The following is a 24,316-nucleotide window of genomic DNA, read 5'->3' on the forward strand; positions in this document are numbered from 1 at the left end:
GCTGCCAAATGGTTTTTAAATAGGGTTTCCAACAATATACTGCACAATTGGTGTCAAATTCAAATCTTGCGTTAATTTTGGGACACCCTTTAGCATCGGCCCTTTTCTGTTCATCAGTATCTTAAGAATATAAATTGCAATTATATTTTTTGTAGTAAGGTAATTTCTTTTATCTTTGAAGAGAAATTCTGTGTTTTCAATATTCTGAGTTCCCGTGATTCTGAGATTCTTGAAATTAAATCGTTAAGGACTCTCAAAATTAGAAGTTCAATAGGAAAAGTTATTTACGGCGGAGGCTATTCTGTAATTCAATTATGGTTTGTTGATCCAATGTCCTGATAAAGCCAATAATTAAACGATCAAATGTCTTCCAGCGCTTTGTACCTTTTTATATATACTGATATATATACTTTTTATATATAACGGGATTCAGCAGCAACCAAAGCAACCACCTCCAAGCAATTAGCACCAACTAAGTAAATATTCTACGAATGAAGAAAAGTAGGTTGTTAAAAGATCAGATATTTGTATTTTCGAAATCGGAAACAAAGAATGTTATATTAGTCCTGTCCTCAGTTGTGTGTGCAACTTATACTTCATATACTGAATCGATGAATTGTTGCCGACTTGTTTTTGTATCTTGTATATATTTGCATCGGCACGTTAACTTTGTTGGCGGCAGTTGCTTTAAGTAGGCCCAAAAACATTATTTTGACTGTGTTTAGATAACTTTTGACTATATCTAGACACAATTTTTATGATTGGAGGTAACAAGTTTCAAAATGTATGAGAATAAGAAATGACAATCAGATACTTTATAATTCGTCAAATGTTATTACTAATTATTTAAAAATGGTGGCATTTTTAACTATTCTTATGAACTCCACAAGCAACAAATGTCATTAAAATCCTTTCATATTAATTTACCTTTGGTACAAATCTTTCTTCTTTCTTTTTTAGGAAATGGAGAGTCGATGTAAGGCACAAGGTGCTATTCAACTTTGCCCTAGCCTTGGTTTCATTTCTGTTAATTTTCATAATCGGGATCGAACAAACCAGATGGATATATGGTTGTATGGCAATTGCGGTTCTTCTTCATTATTTCATGCTGGCGTCTTTCACTTGGATGCTCGTGGAGGCATTCATTCAGTATCTCAATTTGGTGAAAGTTATCGGAACTTATATTCCAAATTTAATACAGAAAGCAATGATCTTTGCTTGGGGTATGTAATGAAACTCAATTTTCTGATTTTTAAGACGCCATTTTTTGCGGTATCAGTGGATTCAACTACAAAATCATACCCTTTGTCACTAAACATTCTTTTTAATGGAAAAAAAACTCATTTTTATTTCTAATTAATAAAACCTGTCTACAATCATGACATGAGAAACTTCTATAATATCGAATTTATCAATTTGAACTGTTTTCTCTTTGAAGTAAGTATAGTTTGAAGTAAAATGTGTTAGATCATAAATGTCAATATAATCCGATTCTGAAATAACAATGCAAGATATTTGTCTTTTAATAAAAAACTATTAATTTTCGAGCATATAAATAGTACTCCTATATTTTATATATTAAAGCACTTTTAGACACTAAACTAATTTGCAGCCGCACATGCACCTGATTATTGCCTTTATAAATTTATCGATAAAAATCTACTATCGACGCCGTGATTGGATATAAAAATTATGTAGAATCAGTTAAAGATTCTAACGATTCTTAATTTATAGTTAATTATTTAATAGTTAATTGTTACAGGCTGGTTTATTAAGAATCAAAATCTTTCTGCATCAAATTAATGGATCAAAATCCATCTCTCTGTAAGTATTAAAAAATTTAATTTCAAAGTAATTTTATATATCTTTTATTTATAAGGCGAGTTATATATTCAATAAAAGTCTTAAGAATTTATTAAAAAAGAGCAAATAAGTTTGAAAGAATGGAAACAGAAGATGATTTTTCCTTATAAAATAATAATTTCAGAAGTCATCTATGGAAGGATATGAAGTGAAAATTATGAACAGATTTATGAAAACAGTTTTTGTTATCTGAATGCACACGAATTCTTCATTTGCTAACTGTAGTTTGCTACAGTTGCCAGATCAAAATTTTTGATAACGTTCTTTTTTCTTCTTTTTCTCTCTCATCAGCTCTTTCGCAACGTACCAGTTGAAAGCAGTAAACAGTTTATCAGCAACTGCTACATTGTGACAAGACTGGAAAAAGAGAAGTACCCATGATTTGGAATACTGAAGCTTGTTTAACTCTTTGAAGAAGTTAGTTGCTTGGAGGAATATCCACGAAGTGACATGCCATACTTCACCCAGAAGTGCTTCACTGCCGCATAACATCATTTGGAGAATACGACAGATAGGTTCATCCACCGGTATTAGTGAAGCTAAAAAGATATTAGAATTTTGTAAATCGTGGATTCGAGGCATCATTGACAGGATTTTGCATTTGTGCCAGCAAACTTCGGTCATTCCAAAAATTATTATCACCAGATAACATCAATCAGAATCATTTGCCATGTGCATTTTGATAAAAAAAAATGTATCAATTATTTTATAAAAGGAAGGAGCTGATTTTTTAAAATCAAACGAGGCGTCAGCATATAGAATATTCGAAGAAGGATGATTTTGAATCTTTGTGAGTACACAATCATACCATGACACACAATTTATATGAATTGGGATTGATTTCATAAATTCTTTGATTATAAGAATTTTCTCATAAGAATATTGGTCATCATTTTATCGAAAACAATGCATAGTAACTACTGAATAATGTCTCATTCTTTAGCTTGAACATGCTGTACCAGTATTACAGAGAAAGATGAGTTATCCACAGTAACCTTTAAAACCCACATTGATAGTTCACCAATACTTTTTATTTTTCTTTCGGTGAAGTTTGATTTATAAATTAAGGTTATAAGATCAAGCAACTTCCACGTTTATAAGACTGGCAGCTTTCAGATTTTGAAGTTATCCAATTTTCTTGTTTGTACTTACATTGACAAAATTCAAAGATGACATTTGAGAGGCCGTAGTTGGAATCCATAAGTAGGTGACTACCAAATCAAGTTGCTCTCGTGTTTATGAGTTGATTATGTTAACTTTGAGTTTTTAAAGTTGGTTTTCTAAGTCACGTGTTTACCGCTGCCACATTCCCAAAATTAAAAGATGAAATTGCCTGTTATTGAAATTCATAAATAGTTGGCTATATGATCGAGTAGCTTCCACAATTACAAAACTTGCAGCTTGGAAGTTTTGAAGATATCATAGTTGTTTATTTACCGCAATTACATTGGTGAAAATTCCAAGATGATATTCGACAGGCCATAGGAAGAATCCATCTAGTTGAGCTGCACGCAGCGGCCACAAATGTGATTGTTCAGTATCATGTGGTGGTTGTCATATTTAACACTTGTTATCTTATTAAATCCATGTAATGGAAATGCATCGTTACTGTTTTTTCATCCCCCTCTTTTGATGATTGTAGTTTCTATTGCAATTTTTAGCTAAGGAAGGAAATCCGATCCCTAACTGACTTTATACATTCCACTGAAATTATATTTACGGAAGAGAAGCAATTACTAAAATTTTATTCATGGATACAAATATTTGCTGCCATTCCATATTTTTACATTTTTTATCTCATTTGAAGCTTTCGAATGAATATTAATGATTATGCACTACATTTGGACGTAAATAATTGCTGATTTCTCAAATCACAACTTTTTTTTAAGTATTTAAACAAATATTTTTAGTTCATATAATTAAGTAATACCTGATAATTACTTCATTTTACCTTTATGAAAATTACAATATTGACATAATCTATTTTAATATTTAAAATTATGTATTTTCAGGAATTCCTTTTGTAATCGTTGTAATCATACTGGGCGTAAACACCGATTTCTATTTCAATGAACACAAACAGTAAGTATAAAAAATATGCCTTTTTTTAAATAATATCATGTGGAAGGAGCTAATCCTTTAAATACTTTTTTACTATCTAAATCAAAATTTAATATAAATAATTCCTAGACATTTATCTTTAATATAAAGCAGTAAATGCATTTCATTTCATTAAAAACAGAAAATTCTGCTTGTGAGAATATTTCCTGAAATATTTTTCTGATGATGAAAAAAATAAATTCCATCTTTCTTTATTTTTTCTTCAATCTGAAAAATTTTCTTTTATACTCTATTTATTAAAAACTTTATACTTCGTATATTTATTAGAAATTAAAATTAATATCGAAATTCATTATTAATTAATAAATTTCATCGAATAAATTTATACTATCAACAAAATTCTTGCGCTCGTACTTAAGTATTCGCTCAATTAATTAATATTATATTTAGTTAATTTTGCTATTTAGTTTCTGATTACTTATTCATTTTTAGGATAATTTATCAATTAATCAAGAAAGATGCAGTTGCGGAGTTAAAAAAAATCTTTAAGACTAAAAGAATATAAATTGTTGTATGCTTCAAAGATTCCTTTTGAATCTTTTCAATCAAAACTTTTAGGTCGTATTAAAAGGCTTTACTATGCCTTCTTTCACATTATATAGCTTGGCTTTAGAATATAAAATTTGTGACGTCAGAGCAGTAAATACCAGACTATTTTGATAAATTAAGAGATTGCTGTGATCTGACTGCATTTCGTTGTTTTAAAACGCGGGATTAAAGATATGTTAATAAGGGAAGTAGGAAAAAAATCATGTTCAACACCCAAACCTCGATCTGTTTTATCATAAATCTCGATTTCTCCTCGATCAGCTCTTTGCTTCAAAGTTTACTCCATCTCAGATGATGCACTTGTCTTCTGAAGTCGAAGGGCAACCACTAATTACTCGGAACTTATTTATGACAGCAAAAAGAATAACAATAGAACCTTTTTTCTGCTCAAGAAATTCACCCATATTGTAAGGAGCATAATATATTTGTACTGTGAAACTTTTAGTTACATATTTAAATACAATTCTTAGTAACTTAGTAGAATCAATAAATAACAAGACAGAGGCCATTAAATCACAACTATGGTATTTAGAGAAATGAAGACGAGCCTGAAATGTTGTTACTGGTATGGCGAAATGATTCGAACTCTTTTCACTTGCTAGTTGACTGTTCATGTTATTAAAGCAATGATAAGCGAATGATAACAGAGTAATTCGAGACACTCCATATTAGTGCTAGCATGATAATGCTTTCATTCTTCTTCGATCGCTTCTAATTGTCTCGCCTACGTATTGGACATACTCGGATTACCCACAAACACCTGCTTTTCGGAGAAAGGGCACCTGTGTGCTCCTCATGTCACACCGAATTGACAGTTGGTCATATTTTGATTGAATGCCCAGCTTTTGAATCTCATCGCCACAATTTTTTCATCTATCAAATGCTACTCTCCCAGAATTGCTGGGAGAGAATTATCATCCAAATATTTTAAAATTTTTAATTGCTATACACCTTTTACCATATATTTAACTTCAACAATTTCCATTTTTATTATTATTTTTAAAAAAAGATGTCATATTTCGTCTTAATTTGTTTTAGCTATTTTATATTAGTTTACACATAAGCATACTTAATTTTATACGAAGTTCCAATCACCAACAAAGCTCTACTTTTTACCATAAGCATGGCACAGTATGACCAAGAATGGCCCTTGTGCCAAAAAACCCAAACTAACCAACCAACCAACCATCTTCGATCGCAAGAAGTCATAATTTATCTATTTCCTGGAGCCTGAATTAAGTCATTGCTCAGTGCTATTTGGAAACTTTAATACAGTTTATGAAGGCAATTAATTCTAAATATGCCAATAAAACCTACTCATGGTGCCACCCTAATCGTTCATTTCACGATAACGTTGGACTATACTCAGATAAAGCAACAAGGCATTTTTGCAGAAGTTCAAATGGGAATTCTTGATTCATGATCCACACCCAATAGTCTAAATCTGTCTCATGCGCCTTCCACATCATCTATTAGTTCAAAAAAGCACTGCGGGGACAATATTTTCCAATAGACGACGAAATCGAAGAGTACTTGTGCAGTTGGTTCAAACAGCAATTATAGAATTTTTACAGGTATAGCATAGTGTGATTAGTGTAACAATGAGATCACCTACACATATGTGGTTCAAAGTTTTGAATTTCATTAAATTGTATGAAACAGCCCCGTCCCATTATTTACCAACTGTAATAAATGAATTTGTTTTATAATAATGACATTGCGTGATTTGATCACATCAAATATTTGGGATGTAAAATGTATCTGACGTCAATGATAAAAATATATTTATGCATTTAAATAATTGAACTTTTTCTGAAATGCCTTTTTAATTTCAGTTGTTGGTTATCTGACAAAGGATTCTACTATGGTGTGGCTGCTCCTGTGATACTAATGCTGCTTATAAATTATGTAACATTTGCTGTAATCCTATATTTTAATACTTGTGGGCGAGCAACAAAGCAATTGAGATCAAATCAAACGGAAAGACAAGAATTGATTATCCGGGCAAAGGCTGTGTTCTGCGCATCAGTATTATTAGGTAAAATTTCAAACATGTTATTTCCATTCTAAAGGTGAATATTTATAATTCAAATACCATACAAAATGTCCCGAAAAATATTCAATTTTTAAATATACAATGTTGTTCAAATTAAACTTAATTATATTAGTCGAAATGCATAAAAATGTGACAAAGATTTCAAATAAAAAATATTATAACTCATCGTGAACTAAAAAATAATAGTAATACAAAATTTCATCGATAGATGGCATTGTGATACGCATTGTACCATTTTTATAGTTGCAAATAAAATCTTTAATTTTATAGCGAGACTATGCGATTAAAAATAAAACTGAATTTTTATATAGAAAACTCTAGATATAGAAGATGATAGAAATCTGTAAAAGCTTAAAAACATTAGTGAGCCTTATTATAATTATTTTTACATTCTCTTTGCGAAATACCTAATATATTGCAATTGTAAAAAAAAAAAAAAAAAAAAAAAAAATCGAATTTCAGATTTTGATACATTTTCATTTTTCAGGCACTCTCCCAGTTTCGAAAGACACATTTTTGGTTTTATATCAGTCCGTCTCTGAATATGATATTTAAAAAATGCTTTGAGCTAAAAAGATAAAATTTGCAATAAGGTCTTAAACCAAATTGGTAGATTTCTATCAACTTTTGAAGGAAATCTATTCTGAAAGAGTCTATAATTTTGTCTAGCTGCTCGAGTACAAGTGAATTCGACAACTACAAAATCTAAAGAGCTACATAGATAAAATTTGGTTTATAGATTTAACATCTAAAATCTAGATTCCTATCAAAATTTAAAATAAATCTGTCAAAGTACTAACAGTCTGTCTGTCTATTTTTCCGCATACATGAAAATCCAATAACTTAAATCAATGAAATCTAGTATGTAATCTTTTGACTACAACTATAGATGAGGGGAAAAGTTTGGTCAAAGTCAGTCAGGTGACTGAAATACATATTAGTACGAGACATTTAGTTAAATACTAAATCTATGGCTAGTCAAACATCTTTAATTCTTAAATATTATTTGACAATGCCATGTAAGACATTCGCTGCCTTACCCAAGGTCCACAGTTTTGTGCAGGTGGAAGAGTATAAAACCTTTATTGAAGTTTATGCGAGAAACTTTATCAAATTTTAATAAACTACTTCCGCTGATTTTGATGGTGATTTTTGTGGGGATTCTATTCTATTCATTATAGAAAACAATGTTTCGGCATGTTATCAATTTTTAATTCCAGAGCATGAGCAATGTCAATTTTCTGGAATATATTATTCATACAAAATGTTGCTGTTCCCACATAAAACTACATAAAAGCAGATGAGCAGTTTTTTCTTTATATAACTTAGCCTCTTTCTTAACTTGATATCATTCCTTGCGATTTTCGATTATGGATTTTCTTTAAAGAATAAATTTATAATAAAAACAATACGTTTTTCACTCTATTTTTTTTTCGAATTTTAATATATTGGGTTAATTTGTTTAATAAATGGCGTGAGCATCATTTGAAATATTTTTTTCAATTTTAATATCATTTGGAGTAATAAAATGACTCTTGAATTAATTAATTTGAGCTACCTGTACTTTTAAGATATTTTTAATTTAATTATTTAAATCGCACGCAATGTAGTTGATCTATACAAACTTCATTATAAAAAAATGTAACATTCAATTTTGATATGTAAATATCATTGCTCTTTTTGTCACTTTCATAAGTGTTTTGAATGAAAGCCAATTTCAAACCATTTTCTACTATTCATATGAAATGCTTTTATATTCTGCGGAATTAATGAAGCAAGCATAATAAAGTCAACGGCGAAATTGTCCTTAAGATTTATTAATGCAAAAAACAAACAAACGCCACTGTACGACTTAAACTTTTTGATAAGATTTTTAAATAACTTTTTGAGTTTCGGACAACTAAAATTTTATTATCAGAATAAATGTTATTTTTGAGGAATGTTATGTTTTTAATATTTTTGCCCGACAACAACTTAAACATTATACAATATTGATACAAAATGTTCGTGCATTATTTTGCAAAATCTGGAGGATCATTTCATTTAATATTATATTTGATCAACATAAAATGTGTCATTTTGCTTAATATTACACCTCTCTTTTAGTTACAGAATCCTCTACTCACAAGTCTTTCTAGTTAATAAACAGATTCAAGTGCTTTATAAAGTTTTCACGCGAAGTATTCCTCACATTATTTTGAGTATGTGGATGTAGCAAAATAGTTAAATGGTAAAACATAATATCCGTTAGCTAAAAACATGTATATCTTATCTTTACTTGATGAAAAACATTATGCCCTTTCCGTTGACTTTCTGCCCCTTTCTGATCGATAACTCACTTAACTGTCTAAATTATGAAACGTACTTCTGTAAATTAATGATCTGGTTTCCAGATAACAGCTCTCACGCACGTGACAAATGATTCCCTTCCGGTCACACCAAATGCATGGCTTAACCTTCGTCCGCTGTTAAATGGATTTTAAGCTGTTGAACAACCCTCTCCGTTATTATACCAATATCCCTTAATTTTATCATTGCTGCACGCAACCCAATTATCATCACCTGTTACTCGCCTCTTTAAAAATGGATCAATTCCTACCCACCAGTTCATGCGACACTCATTTCTGTCATTCCAAGTTGATATAAAGGCTTTGACATTTTGACTGTTTGATTCCAAGATTTTCTTCTAACTTCAAATTTTTTCTATATAAATCACTTTGTCAGCATTACTATTTTGTTGCCCTCAACTTCGATTGGACGTACAGAAAGTGGTGAACAGTTAAGATTAAAATAGCCTTTATTTAATAACTAAATCAAATAAGGAAGAAGGCCTGGTGGTAAGGTATCGGCTTGTGAGCTGTAGGGTTTCAGGTTCGAGACTCCATTCCACCGAAGAACCGACGTGTAAGGGGGTCTGTTGCACGATAAATCCGTCAGGGCCAAACGTCCTCCCGTTGGTGTGGCGTGGAGAGGGGGGATGCCTGCTCAGGTGTCGTCCTCGTCATCTGACCGAGGTTCTAAATTACGAGGTCCCGTCCCAAAATAGCCTTAGTGTTGCTTCAAACGGGACGTTAATATAGCTAATTAGCTAACTAACAGTTAAGGAAGGTAATACCATAATCACTATGCACGTCCTGCATTTGAGAAGTACTTTCGCCCTTGAAGGGATGATTTTTTTTTTTTGAAAATTCTTTTATTGAAAAAGTATCAAAACAGATAATGTTTTAGTTTTGCAATGCCGTCTAATCCTACAGCCTAAAAAATTGTATAACAGCTTGATTCTTTTTAATGCTTTTTCTTTCTGTATGTGGAAGGGTGGGAATGGGTTAGTGGCCAAATTTCGGCTTCAGGACAAGAAAGAGCAAGTTTGAGACCCAAATCTGTCAGAATCCTATACTCCTTCTTCCTAAATTTTCCATTAATTTTGATTATGTTTTCGAGCTATATGCACCAGTTTTACTAAATCCCTCTTGAGGGCACATATGATATAAGGATAGGCAGCTCCTGGTATGGTGTTTGGTTCTCACTATCCGGGTGCTTACAGAAATGGTGTGGGATCGGTTACCCCTATTAATGACAGAACGTACCTCCCACGGCAAGGGTTGTATAGTGGCCGGTGATGATCCTTAGAACTTAATATCAGTTTCTGCCAACGTTGTCGCGAATCGCCGGTCATTCAGATTTCTCCGTGTTCCTCAGGGCGTGTGTGATTATTCAACTTGAGATACTTGTTTCACTAAAAGCAGGAGAATGTAACTTATATTGGAGTTCAAATCCAATTATCCAGTATTATCCAATAATATTTTGTTTCTTTCAGGTTTATCTTGGGTATTTGGATTTCTAGCTGACATTAAGGGAGCTGAATTGATATGCGAATACATATTTGCTGTCACGACTACACTACAAGGATTCTTGCTCTCCATTTTCTTTGTAAGTCACTTTAAAAAGTTCATATTCATAAATACATATGATTAGCAGGATGTTAGAGATTACAAATAAAACGAGATGTATTGCATCTGAAAGAAAATGCATTTGATTATCGCTTGTCTTTTATTTAATATTATGTATAAAATTATTTATAAATATCATGATGTAGAATATTCCAAAGTTTAACTGGTATAATGATTTCAACCTAAACAACAACGACAGCAAATATTATTCTTTTAGTTCAATGTATGTGTTTATCATTCAAGGATGTATAGAAGATAAGTAGAAAAATAATATTCCATAATCCTTGTTCTATGTCATTATACAGTAGAAATATTAAGTTGGTGAGAAAAGAAATGAGAGCAAAATTTATAAAATTGATTGATATTTTCTGGCCCTGTATTTTTATTTTTCTCTATCTGTTACTTTGCTGTGAGTGACACAGGCCCTGAAGCATTGAAGAAAAGATTATTAATTTTTTTTATTGCATATTCAAACGATCATTATATCTCTATGAAAAAAAATAATTTTCTTCCAATTCAGAATTACAAATTTATGTTTTGAATTTATATCCAAAACAGACTTGGATGCAGGCTTTGAATTACATTCATGAAAGTCGAAAATAACGAGAGGAAATAAAATATGCATCATTTACTTTCAGTCCAAACATCATTAAAAAAATTTCAGGTACAAATCTGAATTTTAATATTTTAATTTTAAGTAAAAAGAATTCCAAATAAGTTTAATCCTTGTCATTTAGAATTATTTTTTTAAAATTTTTGATTTAAACTATCTTGCTTATTCAAATTTCTTAATTTTTTTTTCTTTGATATTTTGATAAGTTTCAAGCACTTCCATCTTTCAGTTTCAAATGGTGAAATTATTTTTATCATTTATTTGAAAAATGATGTTTCGACGATAAGTTACATTGGTGACAGATTTGCTTTTGTTAGTTGTAATTATTCATGATTTAATCTGTCGAACAAAAAAAAAAAAACTTTTAGCTAAGAGACGGCAGATTTTATGACTGATAAAAAGAGAAACAGTATTGATTTTGTATTTTTCCTTCAAAATCTAAAAATTAAAGTATGATTTAGGATATTATTAAGAATTTTATACTCCATGTACGATGGAAACAAAACAAGTCAACATTTATTTCAGTTCTGTTGATTTTTTTTTTCATAATTGTATATGCATTGCAAAATTTTGTATCAGGAACACATAGAATTTGTATATGTTATTTTATAACTTAATTTAATATAGAAAAATTAAATTAGAATATGCAATCTACAATGCTCAAAAATATAAAATTATTTGAAGAAGTCATTTCAAGAATTTCAGTCAATCTGTAATATAAATGTAAAAAGAATTAAAGGCTTATTAAAATTCAGATTTTCTATGTTCCTGTTACTAATGTTCTATATTTTGTATGCAATCTATACATGTAGAAAGCATGTTCATTACAGTAAATATATTTTGAATGCAATAAATAAAATTTTAAAAATGTAAATCTGTTCTTGTTACTGTTGTTGTCGTGTGACAAGTGCGATAAAAAATAAAGCGGGGGGGGTAGAGGGTATAATTAAATTGGGCTGAAAGCATGTAGAATAGGCCTGCCCACATCTTCAACTTTATAAAGAATATCCCTGATGCAGTCAATGTCTATTTTGAAGAGTGCTGAAATAATAGAAAGGCAGCTGAAAATATGCTTCGGATCCAGCTGCAAGTCTGGACAGTATCTGCATTCTCCATAGAGTCTGGAGCCATCGCGCATGATCCTCATGCCCCTCAGATGTCCTGTTATGAGTCTTGCAATTGTGGTTGTGATGTCTCTTTGTAAAATGTAAATCTAATAAAAGTAATAAACATTTTATTGATTAAAGTTGGACACGACCAATAGGAAGGGAGAGTACATTAGTTGATTTATTCTTTTCTATTTAATTTTATAATTAAATATAAATAAAAATAAGAATCATTATTATAATTTATTTTTCATTGGGGTTTTTATTTAATTTCACAGCAAATTAACAATTTTTATAGGTATTCCGACGGAAGAACACAAGAGATTTGTGGATCAGTGTGGTGAAAAAGCATTTTGAATCTGAAGTTAATCAAAAGACAAGTGGTGTCTCAAGACAGCTATAGAAGAGAGTAGCAGAAAGCAAACTAAGAATATATGAAATCTTCTAAGAAATAGAATGTGATGGTGCGAGTAACATACCCCATTTTTGGTGACCAAACTAGCCTCCGTATCTTATGGTTTGTAATTTCTAGCTTTGGATTAAATTATAAACACTTCGTAGTTGCCATATTGCAAGCTATGTTGAATGAACTCCAGGACCATATAGCAATGGTTTTAAGAAAATTGAAATCTCCACCACATCTGCAAAAAATCAGACTATCATAGAGATTATGTTGTTGAAAGATAAAAAGACTAACTTTTGTAACTGTCCAAGAAAGAAAGTGAAATGTTCTCTTTTTCATGAGGTATTGCTTATTCTATAATTGTAGTATTTTTTGAAATAGAGTGAGTGAAAATTTGATTTATATTTTACCATTATTCTGCCCATGTATTATTTATAGCGTTAATGAGAAAAACGATGAGAAAAATCAAAATCTTCCCTACACATTCTAAAAAGGTCATTTCTATATAAAAATAAAACAAAATTATGCTCAGAAGAAATTGCTACTCAAAGTTAGATTTCTAGTGCAAAAAGCCAATTGAACTTAAAAACTTAGTAGGGCTGAACAAAATTTGTGTAGATTCATAAAAAAATATTTATTGATCTATTAATTTATTTCTTGAAAAGGAGAAGTCTGCTAAGAATATATAAACAAATGTAATTTTTGGAAACTGAATTTATTAGCCATATATTTGTAATAAACTTGACTTTTAATGGTTTTGTATTTTTAAAAGTTACAGAAAATTTATAATCTTCCTATTTTTTGTTGCTTTAAAGATATTCTTCTAATCCAAAGTAAAATCCATGCAACAATTTTAGTATTATGTAGGTCCGAGACAGATTTATGCATATAATATAAAAAATATATTAAACTGTTTTTCTGTCATATAAAAATGTTCATACATTTTATTTGAAATCTCTTATTCTTTTTTTTTGCGTCATAGCTGAATTGTATAACATTGAATCATAAATTTTATTAGTTTCAGATAAGATAGTATATCCAAGTACATTTCTTGAAATTCATCCAAATTTCTAAAGTATGGATTGACCTCAAATAGCTAAAATGAGATTTATATTTTTAACAATATAAAAAGGACAAAGAGCCTTATTGGTTTTGCTCAAAATCTTTCTTTAGTACCTATTTTTAATCAACAAAAATCTAAATTTTAGGTCTGGATATTTACAAAATTAATCAAATTATTGTTCATGATTTGGAGCTTTTGAAATTCCCTTGCCATTTGATAGGGCAGTCCCATACTTGCTCAAACAATTGATGACAAGCCCATTCGAGAAATGTTTTTTGTTTCCAGTTATTATTATTCAAAACATTGATTTGTTGAATGGATCTTTTTGGATTACGAGCATTACATCTGTACATAGTAAAATAGGAGATCAATAAAATAGACTGAAAGATTTTTCTAAATGGTCCATCCCCTGATTCAAGGGAAGTTATATAACATTATAAAAACAAACAAAAATATCATACTACCGCACCTTATAAGGCAGAAGAAGAAACTATTCTTTACATAAAATATACAGAAGTAAAAGGTAAAAATCAACCATAATAAAAAACAGCGCCATCTGGTGTGGGGGACATAAATTACTTCAATCTTATACAACACCAGTAGAATATTCTCTTCATATATTCCCGGGTGACCCGATTTTTTGCTTTCAAAAATGTGCCGTTTCTCACTAAATTCTGGAAATTATTATAATATTGGCAATTTGATCTGAGTTTCTTGTATAAAGTTGGCTACAAGAAACCCAGAAAAATGCCAGCATAGCCGATATTCGAAGTCTAAGCCACGATATATGAATGTCATATCACTAGTAACTTGAAATGAAGAAAAATTACGGCTTAAGGGCAAGCAATTTAATATCTTTTGGTTAATTCCTTTATTGAGAATAATGCATGTAAGGTTTTTAGGGAAACAAATAATTTTTGCTATCATCATCATTGTTAACTATGTCTTTTTTAAAAAAATATTGTGAAGATTTCCTTATTTTTTTCTCAATTCCATAAATTATTCCATTTTCAGAGAACTTAATGATATATAAATAAAAGAATTTTTTGGAATTCTTTGCATTTTTTTTCTTTATTAATTAGTGGAATCATGATTATATCTTTTTCTTTTATTATAATTATAATAATTTTTTTATTAGATTTATTCTTAGTTTACTTGGATTCTGAATCAGCCTGAGTTTCTTATTTCAAAGGAGTTTTCTTGAGTTAATTTCTTCGGTTTCTTCATTTGAATTGTTTTTTCTTCGTTTTTCTAAAATAATCTTCAATTCATAACATTTTTAAAATCAGTCTTTGCTTCATCTTTTATTAATATTAAATGTGTATTTCTTCTTTTCTTCGTATTTAAATAAAGAAACTTCTCTTTTAAAAAATTCACTAATTGCAGATAAAGATGTTTTTCTTTTAGCTTTAGAAAAAATTCCTTTAATAAAGAATATTAGAAATATGAAAACTTAATAAAAATAAAGAACAATTTAAAAAAATGGGTTAAAAAATAATTTTTCCTTATTTTTTTCTGTTATAGTATAAATATACTATTATGATTTTCCTAGCCTTTTTTAAGAAATACAATATTGAGTCAAATCAAATTTTATCAATCATAAAGCGCATTTTCTAAGGCAATATCTTTAAAAATTCTGTATAATCAACAGCAGTATTTTTGCAATATTCTTCAAGCGTTATTTACGTAATCTATCCAATTACACGAATTAACCCTTTAAAGGGCCATTTTTTTTCTTGTCATATTATGTTAAAATATTTTTAAGCTTGAAATTAGAATAAGAAAAGGGATTCATTTAGCTTATTAGATAAATTCAATTTGATTAATTAATTAATTTGGTTAATTAATAATTAAGTAACAAATCAAGACACATCATTTTGTCTGAGATAAAAAACTGAAGCATCTAAGTTTCTGACTTACTAAAACAATTTGTCAGAACTTATACCAACCTACATAATTTCATACAAAGATTGATAAATTTGGTGGAAAGCATACTTTCCACGGCCCTAGAAAGGGTTGAGCAATTTGAAAGACTTTGAGATTATGTTTATGATCTACACATTTTCACTTTCTAGTATACATAATAGAGATAAATTATAGTAATCAACAAAAAAAAAAAAAAAAAAAAAATTCGAACTCGACATTTTTCACTTCCACGTTTCAGACATTCTCGAGTTCGAAAAACTCATTTTTACAAAAACATATTCTGTCTGTGACAAAGATAACTAAAAAAAGCTTTGATCCAGACCTTTTGAAATTTAGTATACGGTCTTGGCGCTAAATTTGTAGATTTTTGTCAAATCTGGAGTCCGTCTGTTCGGTTGTTCGAATATAAGTTAGCATGATAATTATAAAACGAAGAGAGCCATAGAGATAAAATTCGGTACACAGATTTAACATCTGTGTACAGACAATTATCAAATCTTGAGCCAATACAACAACTGGTTGGCAAGTCGATCGGTCTGTACTTTCAGAGGCATACACGCGAAAACTCAAACGCTATAAAAATATGACATTTGGTATGAGATTTTGTGACAAGTGCAGTTTTGTGTCAAGTCATTGTTTCAATCGATTATGAAAAATGAGTCTAAAGCACAAATTCGATTCTTGGATACTATTAACAAAATCCCAGAGATTAATCACCAAAAATTTCGCTAAGGATGACACAGATCAGTAAAAAGGCAAGTTTCAAAAGTTAATATTTAGTAATTATTGTACAGCAATGGCATGCAAGGCGTTTTTCTGGCGTAACATTTATTAGAGAGTATGTGACAAAGTGTTGGGGTGACCTGGGTTTTTTTCGAAGGAAACAAAGGTATATCAGTTTGCCCAGGTAATTATTATGATTTGATTTTTTTTTGTTGCTTTCTAGTTTTTCTCCTTTTATTTGCAACAGCTATTGATAAAAAAGATTCAATATCGATTATATTGGCCAAATTCTGATTTGCAAACATATGTTAAATTTTTAAGATTTTGAAATTTGCATGTACAGTCGCTACGAGCCAAACTGGAACACAACAGGAAAAAAACTTGCTATGCCAATATATTTTAACTAAAATGAATTAGAAAACACGCGAAAAAGGTGTTTTTGACAGTGAATTCATTGTACAGCTATAAACAAAACCAAATAGCACCAAATTCATAAATTATAATCAAAAATTTAGTCATAAAATTAAAGTTAGTGAAAAAAAAGTCAGTAAGTCAAACTCGGACATCTCGCAATTAAGCACCAAATAATTGCAACCCTGGGTAAAAATTACTGCCACCTTTACGGTTAACATTGTAATTCTTCAAGGGAAATTCCCAATTTTGTTATTTTCCTTTATTGTGGAATTAAATAATAATTTAATTAAAATATCAACGCAAAGAGGCAGAACGAGCATTGAATTAAGAAAATTGGTTATTAAGCATGCTAAAGTTGGAAAGTAAGGGCCAGAAATATCAAATTGCTCACAGAAGTAATTCAATGTTTAATGACATCATAAAATGCTTTAAAACAAATAATCAAGTGGAAAATATACCTAAGACAACCCACAATAAAATTTTGAGAAGCAGATGATCGATATTTAATCGGAAAAGTAAAAGCAAATCCGTTCCTTAGTGCATCAATCCTATCTGTTATTGCTGAAAAGGAATTAGGAAAAAATTTTAGCCCATCAACAATAAAAGAAATGTGCACCTTTTATAAGTAAGCGAAATCAGATTAAGACTTAAATTCGCAAAATAAGGATTTAAATTCACAAGGAACGTGGAAACAAGGATTTTTTTTGTTGGAAAAAATTGTCTTATTTTCTGGTGAGAGCAAATTCGAAATTTTTGAATCCGATGGCAAGCCTAGAGAAAATCGAAAGAGGAATTTCGCACAAAAAAAAATTTGAAAGCAGCTGTGAAGCATGGTGGTGGATCAGTAATGGTCAGGGGTTCGCCTTCAGCTATTGACCCAGGAATCCTGCATTTTATTGAAGGGGGATTCGATCTCCTTTCGATATATTATTGTCTACTTTGACATTTTAAAGAAAAATTAGCGACAATGTGTGCTGAAACTTTCTCTTGGCAACAATTGGCGATTTTATCAGGATAATGATCCGAAACATAAAACTTAAAGAGTGAATTCCTGTCTTCTGTATAATTGTCCTCATGTCATGGACACTCCAACCCAAGGAGCAGATATAAATTCCATCGAGCATTTATTGGTATACTAGAAGAAAAAAATCCGGGAACACCCTATTTCCTGCAAAGATGAATTGAAAAGAGCATTGTTGCAGGAATGAAAAAATATCGAAATTAATTTTTGTGAAACATTTGGCAATTTATGCCTAAGTATCTTAAAATGGTAATAAAAAACAAGGACTTGCATACAAAATAATTTATTTGAAATATTAACTACACTTTAAAATCTTCTTATCCGTCTGAGTTTGGCCTGTGCACTATTTGATATTCTGTTTTGATTTTTGCTGTAATTTCTGGTTAAAATGAATTAAATTATAATTTTTATTATTTGTTTTTATAATTGCTATAAATATACTAAAATATACTGACAATTCATTTAATTAAGTTTCTTATCATTTTTACTTTACAAATTTTGACTGTATTAGTATCGTTTCTTTGATGTAGGAGTTTGGCTTGGAGCGACTATATATGTTACCAGATAAAAGATGGTGATGGTAAAAAATTGAATTGAAAAGTCAATCTTTCACAGCTTAATAAAAAGTTATCAATCTGAAAGGAAACTCTAAATTAAAAAGTTGCTGTCATTAAAAAAAACAACAACTTATGAAATGAGTTAAGACTAAATTTAAAAGAAATGTCCGTTTATGAAGTGTAGGGTTTTAATGAGATGCGATACCTGTTGCTCTAGTATAACATATAATTTAGGTATAAAGAAGGCAGTGGTTAGTTAACCAATCTAGCCACATTCAACACACAGATCTCTACTGTCTATTGCTTACATGAGAAAAAAAAATCACATTATAAGAAGCTTCAACATGGCACCAGCACTATATTACGGAAGGGATCTCGCAACAGTGTCCAATTTGGAAAATTAACGTTTTATCTCTTTGAAATTTAAGTGAATGCTTTGGAATTACATTGAGGTATGAGTTATAAAAAAGAAAAAAATTGCTGGTAAAAATTTCAGATCGATATCAACCTTATTTTGTAAAAAAATTCGAAACCAAAATTTGATACAGAACTTCAATTGTAATCATAAGATTGCATGCGAAATTTCATTTGGTCAAGCCATTGAGTTTTTGAGCCATCTCTCGGGCATGTATGCGAAACCACAAAAAAAAAAAAAAAAAAAAAAAAAAAAAAACATCAGCTCTTTGAGAGATTTATTTTGAAATTTGATTGTGTTCAACATTTTAAAAGCTAAAACTGCATACTAAACTTTATTGAACTGTTGAGTTTCAGTGTTTACATGCATCAGAATATATAGGTGGCAGAAGCCCATCTTGTTGGTCGATTCGGTCGATTGATATTTTAAATTCTAAATCTATATACTAAATTTTTATCCATCTAGGTCTTTACGCTTTAGAGTTATTGTATTTACTCATATTTGGCGGAACGTGATAGCCTGGTTGGTAGGGCGTTGGATTTGCATCCATTGGCTTGCGAGTTCGAACCCCACCGGCCGGAGACTCTCCGTGTCTGTGGTGACTGGTGCACGTATAAATCTGTTGTGGTCACAGATTCCTCCATGTCGAGAGTTATACCACTGGGGGTACTGGATCAGGGGTGATCGCTCTCTGATTCAAGTCTAAATTGCGATCTGTGGATGAGTGAATGAAATGCATGAAAGAAATCCACCCCGTAAAAAGGGTTGTGACGTGTGTGTAGCTAAGTCTTACACTTGGCCCTAGATGGCGTTACTGAAAAACAAGAGACGACCCTTGGCTTAAATTCACTGACTTCTAAAGTCAGTGAGCTTATCGATGACAAGTGCCAGTAGAAACAGCTACTCACATTTGGTAAGTCGGATAAACAGTTTGCTGTGAATGGAGTTTATTCAAAATTTGATGAAAGTCTACAATTTTGGCTAAAGTTCCATACCAGATTTCATCCGTCTAACTCAAAGCGTTTTTTGATCGTGCTGACAAAGATACAAACATAATTCTAAAAAATTGTTTTCTTGGTCTCTGGGAGTCTGACACAGGAAGGTTCGACAAGATCTCGTGTTCGAATTTTTATTTAATTTTTTTTCTCTTCGTTTACTTCATATCGAAAAATATAATGAGGATATTCTGTATCAGAGTTTTTAGTACAACTTTGTACTGAGGCTTATTGGCGCCACTGTTGGAAAAATAAATAGACGAAAGTAGAATATTAACTCGCGCAAATAAGCTTCTTTGATAAGATGCATAGCCCCGGCAGGGGCTTATCCCCTGTAGTGATAGACTGTAAAATGCTTAGCTCTCAGTAACTTGTCGTGGAGATCTCCGACAAGATCTAGGGTGTATCTGGATCCCTCAAGACTTGTATCCTCCGTCTTATCCACGAGGCAGGTGGAGGGTGATCTGGAGAACGTCAGGACTCGGTAGAATATTAACCCGTGACACACCACTAGCCCATGTAATGGTAACATGGGTGACATGCATACTTTAAGAGTAAAGCATGCATGTTAATTTGCTGTTTTAATTAAGCTATTTTTTTATTTTAACGGTATTGAAAGACTTTTACTAAGATTTCAGTTAGTGATCTTGAAATCAAATTTGTAATTACATTGGAACCATGAATAAAAAATAGCATTGTATGTGTCTAAAGTATGCATGCAACTCAATGTCGCCACAGCAGCAGCACCAATGGTTAAAAGATTGCAGAGAGTAGTCACAAATTAAACACATGAAGGGTTGAAAAGAAATCGAAAATAACATAAAAATGGAATCAAAAGTGTGTTGTGAATTTTTATACGTGTGTGAGTAGCTTTTCGAACAAATTTAAGGCAGTAATATAAATAAGAATTTCAAGTGTTATATAATTATGGTCATTGAATTTCGGTATGTGTTTTTAAATGCTTCTTATAATAAAGTTTTAAATTTTTTAAATCTTAAATACGTTTGTTGCTTTAGTTCAATAGAATTCGGTTCATTCATCTAATTAGATGACCACTTTTTAGCCCTGTATCATAACTATAGTAGAGAAACGATCATCTGATTAGACGGTGGGTGTGAATCACATGCGATTCAAACCGACAACTAACGTGTTGAGAGAAGAATCTCAGAAATTGTGAATTGAGCAGAAAATATATAATTGTGGTTCTAAATTCAATTTATTTAGCACAATTAGCTAAGCTCATGAATCAAGAAATCAGGATAAAAAGAAAATATCTTCCGTGTCTTCCAAATTAAACGAAATTGAGTAACGCTATCTAGAAACACTTAAATAGTATCAGTATCAAATATATAGAAATAAATTGCTTTTCTGGTAGAATTTATGGGCATTTGGCATTTGTTTGTACTTAATAAAGCCCCCAGTAATTAGCAAATAGATTCGTTTCTGAAGAGCAATTCACTAATCAGTATTTCAGTAATTCAGCGATGAATAGCAGTGTCAGAGGATCGATTCCAGATAATAATCTTCCTATTCTTGTAATTCCATGACGTAACTCGCTAGATCGCTTAAAGTAAGTATTTTTGTTGTGTTATTGTAGTGTTATACAAAAGCAGGTGCATTGTATTTGTCACATACGAAGGTACAATTTTTTTCTTTCTGTAAGCAACGACAGGAAGAAAAATTTCAACAAAATACTGAAGAAAATTTAATATTTTATTTATGCACCTAAAACATTCACCATTAGCTTCACTTGGTTGACCAAATCCAAGACCAAATCCTTGCAATACTCCATTTCATTACTATATGAAGCACTTTCATTGAGTGTTTTCAGTTCGTTTACTGTTACACAAATTAAGCACTGATACAAAATCTACGATCCATTTCAACAGAATGAATATTCAAGAAGTAATATCAGAAGACAGTCACGTGCATGTGACTGTCGGATATGCATCAAAAATTGCGAAATGGTTTGACAGCATCTGACATGAAATTAACTATCGCATGGATGTTTCACTTATGTCCAAGAGATGTAACTCAAAACGTAACGAGATGGATAAATAAAATTTGATACAAGATAAAGTGTAATTTCATCAAATTCTAAAGTAAATCCTGTCAAAGAATTAACCGTTTAGTGATCTACACTTTCACATGCGCGTTAACGTATGAACTTAGAAACGTACATATTTTATATCAACGAAACTTGTTAAGTATATTTTTACAGACTTGTCAATCTGTTAATGAAAGTGTAACTCTGAGTTAAATTTCGGCTTCAATCAGTCAGAAAAAAGATATCCAAAAATATATATTCGGTTATTTTTTTTGGTCTTGAGTACTAACCGCCTCCCAGTTGCCAAAGATAGCTCACTATTAGACTCGTCCGCAATTATTGTTCTTTAATGGTATGTAGTTAATAATATATAAGTATATTTATAAAAGAACATGCTAGACAATTTGAAGGAAATTTCTTGTGTAGATTTTTTATAATAGTTATGCTGTACATTATTTGCCAAATATGCCAATTGTACTGCATATTTATTCAAAAATAAACCTCTATTTTGTGAGTTCGATAGATGGCTCATCTACATTGTTTTTATTTTGATTGGTACTAGATACATTTGAAACGATTCATTTTCTTCGTTGTACTAAGAAGCATAGAACATTTAAGAACGGGACAAGAAAATAAAATTCAGAGCACTCGTGGCATTCACCTTCCTTTCCTTACCTAAGATTCTTAAATTTTATGCTGGAAAAAAGGAATGAACGTCTTTATTAGCGAATATACGATAAAGTTTCTTCTTAACGACTTTCTCAAGAAAATGTAACTATTTCTATTCGACGTAATTGTTTTGAACAACGGTGCGCATAAATAAACTTAGTGAGAGATTGGATAGATTATTTTTTATTTCTTGGGTCTCCAGATTAGTTCAAGCAATATCCAAACTCTATGGAACATATATTATATGTTAACAAACAATTCGAACATCATATTTATACCATCTATCAATAATCCACATATAAATATAGTTAGAGATTACATAGATTTTTTTATTTCTTGTGTCTTCAGGTCAGTTTAACCCTTAACTGGGGACATGCGGTCTGTGAGACCTCTAGCGATGGATTTTCTGTCACCCCTATTCTATTTTTATCTCAATTGAATGGATTGACCCTGTAGCTTCCTGTTTTGTGACCTTCAATACACGTGCACTTTTTCAACCGATTTCAGCAGATGCTTTTTAAAATAATTCAGTTATTTCTTCGAGTGTGGTCTCTAAAACCGCATCTCCCTGTTAGTGTCCCAGTGATAAACAAGGCTTAGCAGATGGCGCTAAAACGTGGGCCCGAAATATCATTCAGTTTACTGATCCTATTATGAAGCAGTACTCCAGACACTTTTAAATGAAGCAGAAAGTGGTTTTAGGGATACAAATAATTGACAGAAGAGTTTTTCGATGAAAGTTCGCATTCAACTGATTTTGATATGCATGTTCAAACATAATTAATTTTTCTAGTGATAATGTATTTTGAAAATTTTATAAAATATATTAATATACCAAGAGATATATATACAGAATTTATAGGTTGATTTTTAGATTAGTTCTAACTTATATGTTTAAAATGCCCTAGAAAACCGCGCTATGAAAGTCACACAAGCCGATAAAAAAAGGGCCAATTTTACCTATTGTCAATTTTTTTATCTTTCATATAATTGCTGATTTTTACATTATATTGTTTTCTATATACCTTCATATACTGTAAAAATAATTATGATTTAAAACGTAAAAAGTAATATACTTTTTCAAGAATATTATTTATTGTAACATGTAATTTGAGGAGAAAATGATGTTCCAACGCATTTACTTTTTTCAATGATAATATATTATGAAAAATTTCTAAAACATATCTATATATCAATAAAAATATTTGAAAAATATATTGGCAGTTTTCCATACTAATACATTCATTAAAAAATTTAATTTAAGTGTAAATGAAATGCGGTCTCGTAGACCGCACCTCCCCAGTTAAGTCCTAAAATTTCACCTCCCCAGTTAAGGGTTAATCAAAAATTCATGACCTTTTATGGGATATAGATTATCCATTTACGAATAATACGAGCATCGCTTTTATACCATCAATGATCCATGCAAATCAAGCCAATTCCATAGGACCAACTTATATGTATTACTATTGAATTCTATGGAATACATTCATTTTTTGTTATCAGACTCAAAGCATCTTCAACTGAAAAATCAATAAGCTTTTTTGAGGTTTCTAGACACATCCATAAAATGCAAAAATCTGTTGTGCGTCCATTTTTTAGCTCCATCGTATTATTTGTCTTCTGCCAAGGCAACGAAGCGAATCCATTTTTAGTAGAAGGCCGCCAAAGAAATCTTAAAATAGATGCATGAGATTCACCAATTTCTAATCCAGTTTCGTTTTGGCAGGCAGTTTATATGACTTTCGGAAGATTTTAAATTACGTTTCCATCTGAATGAGAGCCAAATCGATGGTTGCGTTCGGGTTTATTTCTTTCGTTCTCT

The 24,316-nt window shown here is 30.8% G+C and overlaps 1 protein-coding gene across 1 annotated transcript in view; it reads left to right on the forward strand.

The window, feature by feature from the left end:
- Positions 1-13,366, forward strand: part of LOC129976235 (adhesion G-protein coupled receptor G6-like) — a 41,847-nt gene extending 28,481 nt beyond the window's left edge. Inside the window, exons 11-15 of the mRNA XM_056089715.1 lie at positions 961-1,223; positions 3,876-3,945; positions 6,369-6,571; positions 10,407-10,519; positions 12,557-13,366. Coding sequence (XP_055945690.1) covers positions 961-1,223; positions 3,876-3,945; positions 6,369-6,571; positions 10,407-10,519; positions 12,557-12,661 — 754 coding nt within the window. The 3' untranslated portion in view covers positions 12,662-13,366. The remainder of the gene's footprint in view (positions 1-960; positions 1,224-3,875; positions 3,946-6,368; positions 6,572-10,406; positions 10,520-12,556) is intronic.
- The last annotated feature ends 10,950 nt before the right edge of the window (positions 13,367-24,316 follow it).

Source organism: Argiope bruennichi, chromosome 1 (assembly GCF_947563725.1).
Source record: "Argiope bruennichi chromosome 1, qqArgBrue1.1, whole genome shotgun sequence".
In the NCBI taxonomy this organism is placed as follows: domain Eukaryota; kingdom Metazoa; phylum Arthropoda; class Arachnida; order Araneae; family Araneidae; genus Argiope; species Argiope bruennichi.